The 18,285-nt window shown below is 41.8% G+C and overlaps 1 protein-coding gene across 4 annotated transcripts in view; it reads left to right on the top strand.

Annotated features, from left to right (window-relative positions):
* The window catches only part of LOC119951673 (transmembrane protein 33-like), a 183,097-nt gene that overhangs the window by 18,510 nt on the left and 146,302 nt on the right, over window positions 1-18,285 (top strand). For all 4 annotated transcript variants that reach the window (XM_038774876.1, XM_038774877.1, XM_038774874.1 and 1 more), the window contains exons 2-3: window positions 1,991-2,122; window positions 10,029-10,123. In XM_038774876.1, coding sequence (XP_038630804.1) covers window positions 1,991-2,122; window positions 10,029-10,123 — 227 coding nt within the window. The remainder of the gene's footprint in view (window positions 1-1,990; window positions 2,123-10,028; window positions 10,124-18,285) is intronic.

Genomic DNA, 18,285 nt, shown 5'->3' with positions numbered 1-18,285 from the left:
CCCACTATCAATATCCTGGCGGTTACCATTGACCAGAAACTGAACTGGAGCAGCCATTTAAAAACTGCTACAAGAGCAAGTCAGAGGCTGAGAATTCTGCATCCAGTAACTCGCCTCCTGAGTCCTCAAAGCCTGTCCACCATCTACTAGGCACAAATCAGGAATGTGATGAAATACAGTCCATTATGAGTGCAACTCCAAAAACACTCCAGAAACTCGACACTATCCAGGACAAAGCAGTCCACTACATATTCCATCTACACGTTGCACTGTAAGAACTCAGCAAGGCTCCTTCGGCAGCACCTTCCAGGATCTCTACCACCTGGAAGGACAAGGGCAACAGATACATGGGAAAACCACCACCTTGAAGTTCCCCTCCAAGCCACACATCATCTTGACTTAGAAACATATTGCTGTTCCTTTACTGTCGCTGGTCAAAATCCTGGAGTTCCCTTCCTTACTGTACCTACACCACATGGACTTTAATGGTTCAAGAAATACTCCACACCACCTTCTTAAGGGGATTTGGAGAGGACAACAGGTTTTGTGGCCATCAGCAATGCTCCCATCCTTTTAAACAATATGTTCTGACCCCCTAGACTAGTGTGTGGTCAATTTGAATCCCACATGACCTAGAGTCACAACACAATTGAAATTAATAAATATTTCTTAGAAAAACACCCAAAATCTTTGGCCCTTGACTAAAATAACTATCGTCACCAGATTTGTAAATTTTAAATGCAATTAAGTTTATTAATAGCAACAACTATAATTAAATATGCAGAAAATACAAAAGGTATTATCCAATTTCTAATCTTCCTTCCCCCCCCCCCCTCCTAAACTCAGCTCATCCTCGATACACCCACACAAGACGTAAAAGCAACGAGGGGGAAAAGAGGGGTGTAAAAACTAAATAATGAGTCAAAGGATAAGAGTCTTTGTTTCAGATGGTGGTCTTCCAGCACACCTTTCTTCCCATGTAGGCTGTGAGTTTGAGATTTGTTTCCAGTCTGTAATGGTCTTCACTGTAGATTTTATTTAGGTCTCTGCAGTTTCAAAAATGCAGCAGCTATGCAGCTTTCCTGGAGAAAAGAGGTCCTTTCCTTCCTGAGTTTTCAGGACTCCACCTGCTTCCCCTGGTTCTCTGAAAGTCATCCCACTCGGGCAGGACCTAATTACCGCCTGTTACTGGGCCGAATACGGCCTTTTGGCCAATTCACCAGCCAACCAATTTAATCGAGTCCCAGCGATCTCTCGGGTACCAAAAAGCCTGAGTTGTGTTGTCCAAAAGCTAGCAGTGTTCTCTTTTGTAACGTTTGAATTCCTCACTTCCCCTGCTCGACTTATTATGTATTTTAAGCATCCATTGATCAAAATGATAACAGCAAAAATAAAGAAAGGAGAAATAAGGGAACCAACAGGAAGGGCCCTTACAAATAAACAAAAGGAAACTATTCCATTGCTGTTATACCCAGCTTCACATCCTACACCATTGTTTCAGCTCATCCTAATATCTGTCCATATCTTCTCCTCCATCACCTTCTGCTGCCCTTACTGAAATGCAGTGGATCGATTCTGTGTCACAAATGCCTCCAATTTCTCATCATTGTGCTTATATCTCCTTCATACCTCTGTTTATTGCTGAGTAACGCGTGTGTTCTGTCCATCTGACCTGATCTTCTGTATATTTCTCCCCTTGCCTCCTCCGTCCCCTTTAGTCAGAGGCTTTACCTGCAGTCCTGCAAGGCCTAATCTTCTCTCCCTAAATCTTTCCACCTCCATTTTCTTTTAAGACCCTCCTTAATGTCAACCTCAATGGCCAAACTGTTAGTTTCACCCCATTTATATCACCTTTTAGTTCCAAATCCATTTTTACTTGATCACACTTCTTATCTGTGTTTAAGGTGCTAAGCTCTTGTTCAAATACAGTATTGCAAACATCAAGTGCTTCTTGGAACCGGAGATTTAATTTGTTTTTGTTTCAAACCAGAACTTCGAGATGGCAGAACCAGCTTCAACTGACACTGCTGAGGCTGATAGTACTCCACAACCTACTGACCCGACTGGAAGTGCTGATGTTGACGATGGTGGAGCTAAAGCAACCGCACCAGTTTCCGTCTCGGTAAATATCTGCCTATTTTGCTATAATTCATCAGTGGATCATAAATGATTCCTGATCAGTAAGGAGTGTGTGATTACAGCTTAAATGTATAAGAACAGAAAGCGTTCTTAATTGTCACAGTTCTTGTGCAACTGGGAAACAAAGCATTGTAAAATATTTTTCCCATTTATTTCTGTCTGCTATTTATTTTTGTTGAAATAATAATTCTTGAATGTTTTTGGGAAGAGTTTGGCATCAGTACTATTATTGAACTTCGAGTTCTGGAGTTATATTATGCACATTTCCAGCTAAAGTTCCATGGTATGTTATTGAACTACTGAAAATTCAGCATCCTCCAGCCATGTGCTTGATTTATTCTTTCTCTATTTATGTTTGTGATAATTATTTGTGCTCATTTGATATATACCAGTGCTCATTTATCAAGTAAATTCAACACAGTTAATTTCCAGATATGCTTTTGTCATGCATAGACAATTGTGACTTGGACGGGTAACCCAATAAATGGGTAATTTGGAGGACCAATGTACAGCTCATACACAAACAATTAGTAATGGATGAGGGGCAATTTCCTCCATTTTAAATATTGGGAAGACTGAAGCCACTGTCTTGGGCCCAGCTCCAAATTCTGTTCCCTACCCCTCGCTCTCTCTCAACAAGGCTCCATGATGAGCTTCTGACCACATAACTATGCTATCAGTATGACCACCTGTTTCCACATTGTAACATCGCCTCACTTGGCTCCTGCCTCAGCTCACCTGCTGCTGGCACCTTCATTCTTGACTTTTTATTATTACCTTTTGGATTAGCTATACCAATGCACTGCTGGCTAGTCCACAATTTGCCCTCCCTAAACTAGAGGTCACCCAAACTCTGCTGCCCGTGTCCTTATTCGCACCAGGTCACCTGTGCTCACTGGCTTACATTGACTCGTGGTCAAGCAACACCTTAATTTTAAATTCCCAGCCTTGTTTTTAAAATACTCTTCATGGCATTGTCCTTTCCTACCCCTGTGAGCTCCACAACCCTCTGAAATATCTGCATTCATCTAATTCTGGAATCTTGTGCATCCCATGTTTTCATTGTGTTCCTCTTCTTTCTCACCTCTCTCTCTCTCTCTCCCTCTCCCTCTCCCTCTCCCTCTCCCTCTCCCTCTCCCTCTCCCTCTCCCTCTCCCTCTCCCTCTCCTCTCCCTCTCCTCTCCCTCTCCCTCTCCCTCTCCCTCTCCCTCTCCCTCTCCCTCTCCCTCTCTCTCTCTTCCCCCCCTCCCCCCTACGGCCACCACCACCATCATCAGCCCAACCATTGGTGGCTGTAACTTCAGTTGCTTAGATCACAAACACGGGAATTCCCTCCTCCTCTAATGTTCTCCAATAGACCTGCCTATTTCACCAAGCTTTTGACCACCTGTCCTAAAATTGCCTTCATATCTAATTTATGTTTCTGTGAAGTGTCGTAGAATGGTGACCTCATTGATCAAAGCCACCTGGCCCATCATGTCTATGCCAACTCTCTGTAAATCTACTCGGCTAGCCCCATATTCCTGCCTTTGCCCTGCACCCCTGTAACTTTTTCTCTTCAGATAATTATCCAATTCTTGGGCAGTACATTGTAGGCGAGAGAACCTTTTACAAGATCGGCTAATGTGGAGGGGCCAGGGAGGAAGCTGGGTGAGTAGCTGGGACTAGGAACAAGTGAACAGAGTGGGGGCTCATGGACAAGTTGAGCTGAGGGAACATGGGTGAGAAAGATACTAGGATAGGGTGGAGCATTAAAGGGATTTTGTCCAGGTGAGCTAGTTGGAAGGGAGGACACAGAATAAATGAATTTACGGAACGGCACAAATTGAGGTTAATGGGTAACAAGGGGAAGCTGCACTGGTGGGAGTAGTCTGCAGGCACCCAAACTGTAGAACAGACAATAAATCAGTGGATAATAAAGGCATGTAAAAAGAGGCAGTATTTGAAGCATGGATGACTTTAGTCTTCATGTAGATTGGTGAAGGTAGCCATGAGGAAGAACTATAGTGTATTCGGGACAGTTTCCTAGAACAATATATTGTGGACCCAACCAGGGATCAGGTGATTTTGTGTCTGGTAATGTGCAACGAGTCAGGTTTAATACAGAGTAAAAGATCCCCGAGGTAGCAGTGACCATAACATAGTAGAATTTAGCATTCAGCTGAGAGTGAGAAAGGGGATCAAAACTGGGAACTAAATATTCAGGGCTTTGTGACTTTGATAAGGACTGTCAGAAAGGAAAGGGTGGTGGGGTAGCTTAGTTAGTACGAGATGGAATAAGTACAATTGCAAGAAACTTGAGTCAGAAACAAATGTGCTACACACCAATAAGGAATGAGGGCAAAGTTGACTGGAGTGGACTGGGAAAGAAGTTTAACAGGAAAGATGGTTGATCAGCAATAACATGTTTCTGAAAATAGATCATAACTCACAAGAAAGATATTTCCCAGTGAGGAAGAAGGATTCTGGGAAGGGGATAAATCAACCATGGTTAACCAAGGAAGTGAAGAATAGTATTAAGCTGAAAGGAAAAACAACCAAAGATTAATGGTAAGCCAGAGGATTGGCAAAGTTTTAAAAAGCAACAAAAATGCTGCAAAAAAAATAGGATAAGATCAACCATGAGGTTAAACCTACAAGTAATAGAAAAATGGACAGTGAGAGCTTCTTTAAATATATAAAAACGAAGAGGGAGGCCAAAGTGAACATGGGACCCTTGGAGAATGGGACTGGGGAAATAATAATGGGAAACAAGGCGATGGCAGAGGAGTTAAACAAATATTTTGTATCAGTCGTCATGATGAGAAACACTAAAAATATTCCAAAAATAAGTAATCATGGGGCAGCCTAAAATAGTCCTATGTTGTCCTATTCGTCCGTACACTCGCCACAGGAGCCTGATACAGGAACCTGACCCAGTCAATAAAACCCCGCCAAATCCAAACCGTCCCAATCCCTCCCACATATATTCCCATTCTACTCTATCAAAGGCCTTCTCTGCGTACATTGCAACCAGTACCTCCATCCCCCTACCCTCCAGGGGGCATCATGATCACATTTAATTGCCTTCTTACATTGGCCCGTCTCCAGTCTTCAGTCCTCTCAAATGCACGAACACACGTGCCCTCTTGACTGGCCCATTGAGCCCCCGTACATTCCAGGTGATCAGCCTAGTTGGGGAGGTGGGGGCGCGCTCTCCCCCCACCCCCCCCACATATTTGTGGAATCTCACCATCATTGCCCTCATGGGGGGGGGGGGGGTCTCCCATTCGCGGCTTCCTCGCGAGCGCTCTGTGAGCCCTGCCCACCTCCAACAGTGGGCAGAATGCCCCATCCCCCAACAGCTTCCCGAACATGTCTGCTATGTATTCCCCAGCAACCACTTCAGACCCCTCTGGGAGTCCAACGATCCTCAAGTTCTGCTGGCGGGACCTATTCTCTAGGTCCTCCACCTTCTCCAGGAGCCTTTTCTGCTGGTCTCTCAGCATCTCCAACTCCACCGGAGTTTGATGTTCCTCCTGGTCAGCCAGCGCCTTCTCTACTTTCTGGATCGCCCGATCTTGGGCATCCAATGTAAGCTCCAGCCGCGCAATTGACTCTTTTATCGGGTCCAAGCAGTCCCGCTTCTACTTGGCGAAGCCCTCCTGGATAACTTGCATCAGCTGCTCCGTTGACCGCTGCATCGACAAGCCAGAGGTCCAGTCCTCCGCCATGCTTTCTCCCGCTGCAGCTTCAGCGCAAGCCTTCTCTGTCTGTCTATTTTTGTCTTTGCGAGCACTTCTAGTCCTCCTCTCCATGCACCGATTTGGGAATCCAGTACACAATTGTCTCTTGTCATCGATTTTTCAAATCGAGTCCGGTAAAAAATTGGGGGGAAAGGTCCAAAAGTCCGACCTGAGCGGGAACCACCAAAATGTGCAACTTACTCCTTCATAGCCGCCACCGGAAGTCCCCACGTTATACGGTCTTAAGGATGTGTGAGAGGCATCTGAACAGATTTCCTGGATCTTCGTGATAAAGAAGACCTTGCATTTTTTGGAGGTAAAGGTATAGGTGATGGGACAAAGGGTTTAAGAAGACAGTTTGCAGAAGAGAAAAAAAAGCTGGGGTTATCTTTCCATTCCATGAAAAGGTCCTACCATATTTGGCAATTGATGGCTAAACCAGTGTGGGCCATATCTGTGGAAAGCTAATTCCTTAAGCTGAAGGATGCAGAGATGAGGGCCCATTTGGTGAGAAAAGCCAGGGTGTGAGCAAGTCTTAACCTTGGGATTTTCATTTTTGTGTGACTGGTTACACACTGGGTGCAAAATTACTGACCCAGCCATAAGTAAGCTTACACCCCCACCCCCGCAAACTCCTTTATGGTTCTTTTTATAAACTCTTGCACTACTCGTTGATTGGGGAGGCAAGAAGGTGAGCTACCAGCAGGCCTTTTCCAATGCTGCTTGCTAGCTGGCAGCAATTTAGAATATGGCAAAGGTCCTCTTGGTATGTACTTCTAAAACTCTCTGTTGCACCATTCAATGTTTGAATGTTTTTTTTTTCGGCCCCTGGTCACTGTCCGTGTGGATTTTGCACATTCTCCCCGAGTCTGCGTGGGTCTCGCCCCCACAACCAAAAGATGTGTAGAGTAGGTGGATTTGCTATATTATTTTGCCCCTTAATTGGGAAAAAATAATTGGGTACTCAAAAATAAACAAACTTTTTTAAAATGGTGTAATTGTATGCCATGCGTCATATATGTTTTTAAAATTTAGAATACCCAATTCTCTTTTTTTTTTCAATTAAGGGGCAATTTAACATGGTCAATTCATCTACCCTGCTCATCCGTTTTGGGCTGTGGGGGTGAGACCCACGTAGACACTGGAGAACGTGCAAACTCCACACTGACATTGTCCCAGGGCCGGGATCGAACCCAGGTCCTCAGCGCCGTGAGGCAGCAGTGTTAACCACTGTGCCACGGTGCTGCCCTGGAGTGTTTTATTTCCCCCCCACCCCAAATTAAGGGGCAATTTAGCGTGGCCAATCCGCTTACTTGCAAATCTTTTAGGTTGCGGGGGGTGAGACCAACACCAGTCATGGGGAGAATGTGCAAACTTTACGTGGACAGTGACCCGAGGCAGGGATCAAACCTGGGTCTTTAGTGCCATGAGGCAGCAGTGCTAACCACTGTGCTGCCCCCCCCCCCATCGTATGGCCCACCATTTGTAACAGCACAAGATGTAAATTAATACTCATGATGTTTTTTAAAAAACATTAAGTTACATTTATGGTAAATGTGTATTTTGCTAGCATTGCTTCCTCTTGTAATTATAGTTGGTTAAGAAGGAAAACAATAATTCTGTTGTTATTGCTGGTTTTGCAATTATGGCAGTGCATCGTATTTTGGTTTGTACCCTTGGGAATGCATTGTCCTTTAACCGTATTGGATACGATTCCTCTCGCAGTCTTTGGATTGGATTGGATTTGTTTATTGTCACGTATACCGAGGTACAGTGAAAAGTATTTTTCTGCAAGCAGCTCAACAGATCATTCAGTACATGGGAAGAAAAGGGAATTAAACAGAATTCAAGAAAATACATGAGAATACATAATAGGGCAACACAATATATACAATGTAAATTCATCTTTGTGAACTTAAGCCTGAAATAATCAGAGAAAGAAATTGTAGTAGCACTGTATTACTGTGATTGCAGTCTTAGTAGATAACCCTTCAATTAAAATAGGCAGACGGGAAAAAACATTGTCAGTGATTGTCATAGAATTCCTCCAGTGCAGAAGGCCATTCAGCCAATCGAGTCTGCACCAACCATTCGAAAGACCTCCCTACACCGGCCCAATCCTTGCCCTATCCCTCTAACCCCACCTAACCGTTGAACACTTGGGGGCAATTTAGCATAGCCAATCCACCTAGCCTGCACATCTTTGTGACTTTGAGGAAACCGAAACACCCGGAGGAAACCCACGCAGACACCGAGAGAATGTGCAAACTCCACACACAGTCACCCGAGGTCGGAATGGAACCTGGGTCCCTAGCGATGTGAGGCAGCAGTGCTAACCACTGTGCCACCGTGCCGAGGGACTTAAAGCACAAAACAGAAGAAAAATTGAGAACAAAAAAAAGGATAACGAAACTGGAAAGGAAACAAACTCATTAAAGAACAAAATAGGATTTAAAATTAACCCAGAAAAATTGTTGGATCTCGAGGAAGTCAGCTTAGAAATTCCGGGAACGTCTCAGTGTACCTAGGGTTTAAGAGTGACATTTGTGCCCTTCAAGTAAATTTGTGGCTGTTTTATGCTGAAACATAGTCCTGTGCACATTTTCTCAATCATTTTGCTGCTCCCAAGTTATATGTAGCAAATTCCAGTTAGCTTATAACTTAACCCCAGCCATTATGCAAAAGAACACAATACAATTCTTATGCGTTTATGCCAGTTCCAAATATCATTAATTTGAGCACAGGTTGTAAGATAGCAGGACCTAAAATGTATTATTTAGCCTGAATGCTTGACTACAATTTCTCCTTTCTGAGACCAGCACTTTCGTACAAAAAGGTATAGCTTCCATTTTCCTTGGACCTGATGCATATTTGCTTTCTTTTGGTTTTGTTGTTTTTTCCATTTTTGCTGTTGGCAAGATCGGTGGAAATATCTGTCCATATTCAGCATATGTCTGATCCTAGATATTCCAGCTGAATAAATAAAATTTATCTTGGTCAAAAAAATTGTACAGTTTTTCAAAACTGAGTGCAAACCAAGGAAATTCTGCAATTGTTTTGGTGACTACGAAAATGTGTCTGATCCTGATATTAAGTGGCAATGTACTTTGACAATTATTTATACAATGATAAAATAATTTGGCGAAACAGTTAACACAGGGTTCAGGTGACATTCTAAACCAATTAGAATAAAACTCTTTATTAATGTTGCTTGAATTACAAGTATGTTCTCAAAATGTTCTATAAAATATATGTTGGTGCGGTATAGAGTCTGGGTAAGTCTCTCTATCTTTTTTTAAAAAAGTATGTCAGGCATTTACATATTCAGCCACAGAATATGAACTGATGGGCTATTAGACTGCATGTTACTTGGACTATCGCCTCTGTTTTATTTAGACAAAATTAGCTATCAGGTTTATTATAAGGAAACTGCACATTTTGGGTGCTCTAACCCATTGAAATATATTACGAGTAGTCATTTGGTAGTACAGAATTTCATTATTGCTGTAAAAAAGACACAGGTTGGTGAAGCTTTTCATCTTGCACTCATCAGGACAACACGCAAGAATACCAAATGTAAAGGGAACAACAATTTATACTTTGTGAGAAGAGAGTGCTGACCTTTAACTGCCAAGCTTTGTTTCATATCAAACCAGGCAGGTTGACTCTGGTCAAGGCATTACTCTAGGGAATAAACCAGAGAATGGCTGTCACCTATTTTGTTTAGTTGAAAATGGCACAATGTGCCAACATATTGAACATTAGGTCTGCTGTGTTTCCCAGATGTCTTTCAATTTCATGTTTACCTTTTCGAAACTATTTGAGTACAATTGTTGTCCATTTTTCCTCTCTGTAGTACTTTACATTTGTCTGTATTCAATTATGGCTGAAGTTGTCCTGCTCGCTTCCCTATTTTTGTCAGCTTATTCCGAGGTATCTAAGGTGCTCCCTTCAATTCCACTGCCCCTCTTGCTTTAATACAAAATGGTCAGTCAATTAGGTGATAATAAAGTTCCGAGTCCAGGTCCTTGATATAAATGAGAAACAATATTGTTCCCTGGAGCATCCCACTCAGTGCCACACCTAGCTGTAGAATATTTATTCTAAAACATTCCTTTTTTAAATAATATTCTTTTTTTATTTCCTGCCACATAACGATAAAAGCAATTCATGATGAGCAACAAGACCGAATCTATCATGTGGCTGCTTCGATTATTTACACTGGTGTCAACGTTCTTTTTTCTGTTTCCCATCTTGGGGTAAGTAGATTGATTTACAACAATTGTAGGTATATATGTACAAGGAAAAGAGATGCAGGAAATCCTTAGATTGACTTGTAGCACCTGATGCATTATTTATTTATTTATTAGAAAAGGTTGTGTTGCAGCTTTACTGGCAAAAAGAACTAGATCCACATGATTTTATTTTAAAATAGTTGTATCCTACTGGGTGTTAGCAATGATACATAATTTGAAGATTAACAATCAGTGTCCTGATCTATCTGGTTTATAATTGGGTTTTAACTTCTGTTGAAGGTGTACATTAGGATCCAAAATGAAGTTTCGTGACTGCGCAGTGTAAAAGAGAATGCTGAGAATACTCTGTGACAAGGCAATCTTTTGAAAAGTAGAATAAATCAGCTGATCCTCGTCAGGCCAGGGTAGAATTTTGCTGTGCCCTATTGCTGTTTTGACCCCTACATTGAACTTTATTCTCCCTGTTGATTGCTTACTTTCGTTGCAGCCTGCATTTGAGCTTTAGTACCTCACCGCTTTATTCCTAATCAAAAACCAGCAGTTACACAAACACCTGGTGGAAACATCCTGCTAGCATCAACCTCTCATTCGGGTGAGCTCTGGAGTATATGGGCCTAGACCACTCAATCTGTTCTCACAGCACAATTTCTTCATCCTAGAAATTAGTCTGATGAACCTCCAGTTGCACACTATCTAAGGCAAGTGTATTCTTCCTTGGGTAAGGAGACCCACTAGGTAAATGGTGATGAGGTTCCTGACCTTTCCTGGCGGGAACTCCATTATGCCATTGGTGGGGGACATGGACAAATTGAGTGATTTTTATTGCAGCAAGTTTTCTTCACTCTTCCAACCAGTCCATTTATAAGAAAGACAAACGTACGATTTTATTAATTTCCAGCTGTATCTAAATATTAACTTTCTCTTTGCATACTAGAAACAGGAGAGCAGGAGTAGGTCATCGAGCCTACTCCACCATTCAATATGACCATGGCTTATCATCCACCTCCGTGCCTTCTCCCCACAGTATCTCCATATCCTTCCCCGATCCTGTTCCTGCCTGTCGAAAACAGGAGTAGAAAATACTCCTGTCTCATTCTTTGAAACTCTTGCGAATACAGGCCCAGTTTCCCAAATCTCACTTCATTGGACAGCCCTGCCGTCCCGGGAACAATCCTGATGAACCCTCATTGCACTCCACTATGGCAATGATATCTTTCCTAAGGGGAGAAAAAAACTGCACACGCTACTTCAGGTGTGGTCTAACCAAGGTTCTAGACGATTGAAGTAAAACTTTGCTACTCCTGTAACTCCAATCTTCTTGTGATAAAGACCAACATACTATTAGCCTTCCTAATTGCCCTGTGGCATGTGCCTGTTATCCTTCAGTTATTTATTGATGAGGACAGCCATTCCCTTTGTATATCTACACTTTCGAATCTCTTGCCATTTAAGAAACACTCTGCGCATTTGTTCCTCCCACCAAGGTGGAGAACCTCATATTTTTCACATTGTATTCCATCTGCCATGTTCTTGCCCCCTCACTAAGTCTGCCCAAATCCTCTTGAAGCTGCTTTGCATCTTCCTCACAACACACATTCCCATCTTGTTTTGCATCACCTGCAAACTTCCCGTACCAGCCTCCCCGGACAGGCGCCGGAATGTGGCGACTAGGGGCTTTTCACAGTAACTTCATTGAAGCCTACTCGTGACAATAAGCGATTTTCATTTCATTCATTTTCAACTTGGAAATGTTACATTTAATCCCCACATCGAAATCATTGATGTATATTATGAATAGCTGGAGCCCCAGGTACTGATCCATGTAATATCCCACCAGTCACAGCCTGACAATGTGCAAATGAGCCATTTATTCCTACTGTTTTATGCTTGTTAAAGAATCCTCAATCCATGCCAGTATATTACCTCCCATCCCTTTGCTGACTAACCTCCTGTGGGGGACATTCCTTCTCAACATCCAAGTATACTGCATCCACCAACTCTCCTTTATCAATTCTGTTCATAACATCCTCAAATAAAACACCCACAGGGTCATTAAACATGATTTTCCATTCATAAATCCATGTTGATTATGCCAAATCAGATCATTATGATCGAAGTGTCTATTACAGCCTTCATAATAAACCCTAACATTTTTCCTGCTACTAATGTAAGGCTTAGAGGTCTGTTTTTCCCTTTTTTTTCTCCCTCCCTTCTTAAATAGTGGAGTGACATTTGCTACCCTCCAATCTACAGGAACCATTCCAGAATCTATAGAATTTTGGAAGATGATCCCCAATATAGTCACTATCTCCATAGATATCTTTTTCAACTCCAGGATGTAGAATATTAGGTCACAGGGACTTATTATTATTACAATAATCTTTATTATTGCCACAAGTAGGTTTACATTAACATTGCAATGAAGTTACTGTGAAAATCCCCTAGTCGCCACACTCCAGCGCCTGTTCGGGTACACTGAGGGAGAATTCAGAATGTCCAATTCACCTAACAAGCAAATCTTTTGGGACTTGGAGGAAACCAGAGCACCCAGAGGAAATCCACGCAGGCACTGGGAGAACGTGCAGACTCCGCACAGACAGACCCAAGCCAGGAATCGAACCTGGGATCCTGGCGCTGTGAAGCAAACCACTGTGTTACTGTGCCGCCCATAAACCTTCAATCCCATTAATTTTTCCAATAAAATGTTCTTACTAATACAAATTTTCTTCAATTCTTCATTCTTCCTAGTGCCTTGGATCTTTAATTCTGGGAGATTTCTTGAATCTTCTTCAGTGAAGATTAACTCAAAGTAATCATTCAGCTTCTCTGCCATTTCTCTATTCCACATTGTAAACCTTCCTGACTCTGTCTGTAATGGACCCACATTTGTCTTAGCCAAATGTTTCCTCTTTATGTACATAAAGACGCTTTTACGGTTGGTTTTTATGTTTTTTACTTGTTTCTATTCATATTCTATTCTCCCTTTATCAGTTTCTTGGCCCTCCTTTGCTGTATTCTAAAATTCTCCCAATCCTCAGGTTTACTGGCAACTTTCTAGGCCTTTTCAATCTCTAACTTCCTTTTTTAGCTACAATTTGAGTTTTTTTGGGGGGTTGCTGTACCTTAAAGGAATGTATACTTGCTGTCAACTATGTAGTAATTATTTAAAGACTGTCTATTGCCTGTTTACCTTTCAATGTATTTTTCCAATCCACCATTGCCAATTTTCCCTTGATACCTTCATAATTTCCTTTGTTCAAATTTAACACCCTGACTTCAGATTGAGCTGCCTCATTTTCAAACATTATGTAAAATTCTATCATGTTATGGTCACTCATCCCTAAAGGTTATTATTCAACAAGATTATTACTTAGCCCTTTTTTAAATTACATAACACTAGGTCTAAAATTGCCTGTTTTCTAGTTAGTTCCTCAACATGCTGCTCTAGAAAACCATCCTTCACACACTCCAGAAACTTATCTTTCACAGCATTGGTACTCATTACATTTACCCAGTCTACAGGCAGATTGATGTCACCACTCTACATGCTTCTCTAATCTCCCGATTAATACCATGCCCCACATTACCACTACTGTTTGGTGACCCATCAACAACTATCAATGTTTACTGCCTTTTGTTACTTCTTAGCTCCACCCAAACTGGTTCCACATTTTGTTTTTGTTTTGACCTGCGATCCTCCTTTATCAATCTACTGACCCCATTGCTTATTAGCACCACTTCCTTTTTTGCTTGTCCTTCCTAAATGTCAAATATCCTTGAATATTCAGTTATCTGCCTTGGCCACCTGACAATCATGTGTCTGTAATGGCAATTAGATCATACCCATTTACCTCTTTGTGCCTTCAAATCACCTCTTGTTGCAAATGTTGTGTGCATTCAGGTAGAGTGCCCTTAACTTAGTCTTTTTGACATGTATTCTGCATTCTAGGTCTAGTTGATGCTTGCCTCCATTTTGCTGTCTTTCATTTATAATTTCACTTACCGTTTTTCTACTTCCCGTTACCATTCCTTCCTTCCAATTTGAGCTACCCCTCAGATTCCCATCCCCTCCCTAACTCCCATTGAGGATGTTATTCTTGGCCCTGTTGAGGTATAACCCATCCAACTTGTACACATTCCTCTTACTTCCGAACCAGTGGCTCAAATCTGATAATGTCTCTTCCACCCCAATATTGCAGTCACGTATTCATTTGCTCAATCACACTAGTCCAATGCCCATCAGCAAGTGGCACTGGGAATAATCCTGATATCACTGCTGTTTAAGTCCTACCTTTTAATTTGCTTCCTAACTCCCTGCTTTCAGGGCCTCATTCCTCTTCTTACATTTGTCATTGGTACCAATGTGGACCACAGAGGGCTGTTCACCTTCCCCAGAAGGATGCCCTACCTTCGCTACGCAATATCCTTGACACTGCCACCAGTGAGGCAACACACCATCCTGGAGTCACGTTTACTGCCGCAGAAACGTGTGTCTGACCTCCTGACTATGGCATCCCCAACACTATTGGTCTCCTACTATTCTCCCTCCTCCCCTCCTGTGCAACTGAGCCACCCATGGTGTACTGACTTGGCTCTGGCTGTTCTCCCCAGTATTCAAAGTGGAAAACCAATTTGCCAAGCAAGATAAACTGGACCCCTGCCCTACCTGCCTGATCTCTTAGACTGCCTGGCAGTTGCACATTCCCTCTCTGCCTGCGTGCTCTTCTGCAGGGTGACCACCTCATTAAATGTGCTGTTCACGTAGTTCACGACTTCATGGATGCACAGCAGTGATGGCAGCCGGCACTTTGTTTTCGTAACCCGGAGCCCAAACATCTATAGCTGGTAATGCATCCTGCAGAGGTGTATGTCTAGGACACATGGTACGCCCATGGCTTCCCACATCCCACTTGGCTGTGCCATACTGTAAATTTAAAAGCTATTTATTACAATTGGAATAAATAGAAAAACTTACCAGTTACTCACCAATTCCTGTGTCAAAGAAAGAGTCAGCTACTGGAGGATGAATAAAGGTAGAAAAAGAAAGGAGCATCTCCTTTCCCCAACTCCCTCACTTGCCAAATAACTGAGGCCCAAGCATTTGAATCAAAAATGGTTCATGTTTGATCATTTAGTACAGTAAGAAATGGAAGTAAATTAATGGCAGTTGAAGTTGCACTGTCTGTTTTACTAACGGTTTCAATGTATTTGTACCAAATTCTTGAAAGTTTGATCTTTGGTGGAAAAGAAACCTCTTTGGTTCCATGGATTGCTTTCATTGCAATACTGATTGTGCAGTGAGATCTAAAAATGGTAATACAGCAGACCTAACTAATTTCATGATCCTGAAATTATGTCATGGAAAATTTGTGCACAAAGTGCTTAATAAAATAGTAAACTTACTCCTGATATTTCAATAATGCTTAAGCAACTTTCAGCGTTGTGGTATTGTGTTTTTTTTAAATGGCCGCAACAGGAAACTGGAATTTTCAGTTGGATAATTAAACTTGTTGTAATTTTACAAAATAATCCAACAAAATTAATTAGTGAATCCTCCCACATCAAGTACCCCATTTTGAAACCGAAACTTCTTAGAATATATGTGAGAGAATTTAATTATTCCACATAGTGAGATGCTCGATAAAGAACCATTATTGATTGAAACTGCTGCTGAAAGTTCGCTATATAAGGATCAGTAGCTCCAAGTTCCTAGTTTTAGTTAGTGCTTCCTATTTTTGAACAAAATTGCAAATTGAAAATAAAATCAATCCAAATGCTTGATACCTCACTGAAGAGGACATGCTGCAACTATAGCTCTGATATGCAGTGGAATATTATTATACCAATTCTTTGTACATTTACCTGGGAAATGTTGGTAATTCCCCTCTGCTATTTTCCAAGGAGGGTGTTAATCTATTTATTTGCAGTACTTAAGGTTTTTAATAAGGTAGTGGACAACAGGTTTTCAAAGCGTTGTACTTGATGTTTGTACCCACGGTTTAATTTCAAAGCCTGTTTTCCAATTCCCTTTTAATACCTCCAGATATGAAACCTAGTTAGATTGAAATTTAAAGTCAGAACCGAAATAAATGGGAAAACAGCAAAGTGAGAATAGAAGTAATATTAATCAATGCTACTGAAAGTAGAAACATGTGCACATTGCTCTCTTTTTTCCCCACTTGCTATATCCGATTAATTTTCTTGCAGTTAAAACCTGTAGCATTATTGTAAATTAAATATTGCGATCCATCTCTGCAGGTGTCTTCCGGAATCATAGAAGATAATTGGATATAGAGATGTATTTCAGTTCCTACTTTAAAATCATACATCTGTCCTTACACTTTCATAATTTATAATGGAAACTGCCTTAACTTGTTGCATAAGTACATTTCCCTGGCATTCGACAAACTTGTAAAAATAATTATTTCAAGGAATATGGATGTTGCTAGCATTGTTACCCACCTCTGATAAGGTGCTGCTGATCCACCACCTTGAACCACTGCAGTTCATCTGGTGCGGAGACTCCGACAGTATTGATAGGAATGGAGTTCCAAGATTTTGATTCAGTACCACCAGAGCGATATAAATAGTTCCAAGTGAGGATGGTGTTTGGCTTGGAGGAGAATTGCAGAAGGTTATGTTCCCATGCATTTAATGTCCATGTCCTTCACGGTGGCGGAGGTTTCATATTTGAAAGATGCTGTGAAAGGAGTCTTGATGAGCTGTTGTAGTGCATTTTGTAAATGGTACACTCTTATGCCATTGGTGGTGGGCTGATTGAATGTTTAAGTTGGTGAATACGGTGCTGATCAAGCAGACTGCTTTGTGCTGGATGCTGTCAAGTTTCTTTGTTGCTGGAGCTGCACTCATCCAGGCAAATATGGTCCCAATACCTCATCCAGGATAGTCCCATCACCTCATCCAGGTATCCTATCATACTTCAGACTTTGCCTTGTAGATGAGTCAGGAGGTGAGTTACTCACCTCTGAATGCCTACTCTACGACCTGCTCTTGTAGCCATGGTATTTCATGGTGGTTGTTCTAGCTCTGTTCCTGGTCATTGAATTCCCCATCGTCAACATCTTGAGGTTTATCAGTGATGGTAATGTCATTGAATGTCAAAGGGAGATAGTTAGATTCTCTGTTGTTGGATGGTCACTGTCTGGGCATATGGCTCAAATGCCATGTGCGAGTGTGGTAAACCTACACTGATATTTTCCACGATATACAATGGAAATTCTGGCTGGAAGTGTACACATGTACAATATGTTATAGATGTTGAATTGAATTTCCGGTAGACTGACAAGCATGGTGTTATTGACTTCCAAAGGGGTTCTCATCGATTTAAATGTTGAAAAATTCAAATTCCAGCTCTCCAGTTGTTTATTCATATCAATTGAAGCAAACTTCAGCCTTGATACTGTTCTTGGGAACTGTGTCGAGAAGGTGCTTTGGGCACTTTGTTCTTTCACATCTTTTAATGTCCGTGCAGTGCCAACACAGGTTAAACCTTTGGGATGTCTTTCTTGTCCAAGTGTTTTTCTTCATGGTTCAGAAATTTTAAGTAAACAGGAGTTTTTGGACATAGATAACAAAATCTGGGACAAAAATGTGAAATGGGTGTGGCAAAAAGGGGAACTAGGTGGAAGAAAGGACCACAGAGCATCGAAAGAGGATGAAGTAAGCCTCATGGGTGGCACACCTCTTTGCCAAGTGAATTAAGCAGCTGATAATGAATAAGCCTAATACATGGCGTTGGACTTCAGCATCCAGAAGATCAAACTGCAAGCGTGATGCAAGCTGCTTAATATTATTTCCTCCAACATACTTGAGACAGACAACTGTCACACTGCTGAAGAAAAATGCTGAGACCAATATTGGGGTCTGTTGACCAGATTTTCATGTGTATGAGAACATAGGAGTTCAGATATCCAGAGCTATGTGCTTACCATGAATCGCAAAAATACAAGTAGCTGCTGCTAAATCTTACAAGTGGTGAAACTACACTAAATAAGATACGGCTCGTCTGTTCTTGTGGTCAGGAAGAAGATGGAAGTTCACTTCTAGAACATAGAACAGTACAGGCCCTTCGGCCCTCAATGTTGTGCCGAGCCATGATCACCCTACTCAAACCCACGTATCCACCCTATACCCGTAACCAACAA

Source organism: Scyliorhinus canicula, chromosome 17 (genome assembly GCF_902713615.1).
Source record: "Scyliorhinus canicula chromosome 17, sScyCan1.1, whole genome shotgun sequence".
NCBI lineage: Eukaryota > Metazoa > Chordata > Chondrichthyes > Carcharhiniformes > Scyliorhinidae > Scyliorhinus > Scyliorhinus canicula.
The sequence above is the reverse complement of the archived record's forward strand: the minus strand, read 5'-3'. Positions and strand labels throughout refer to the sequence as shown.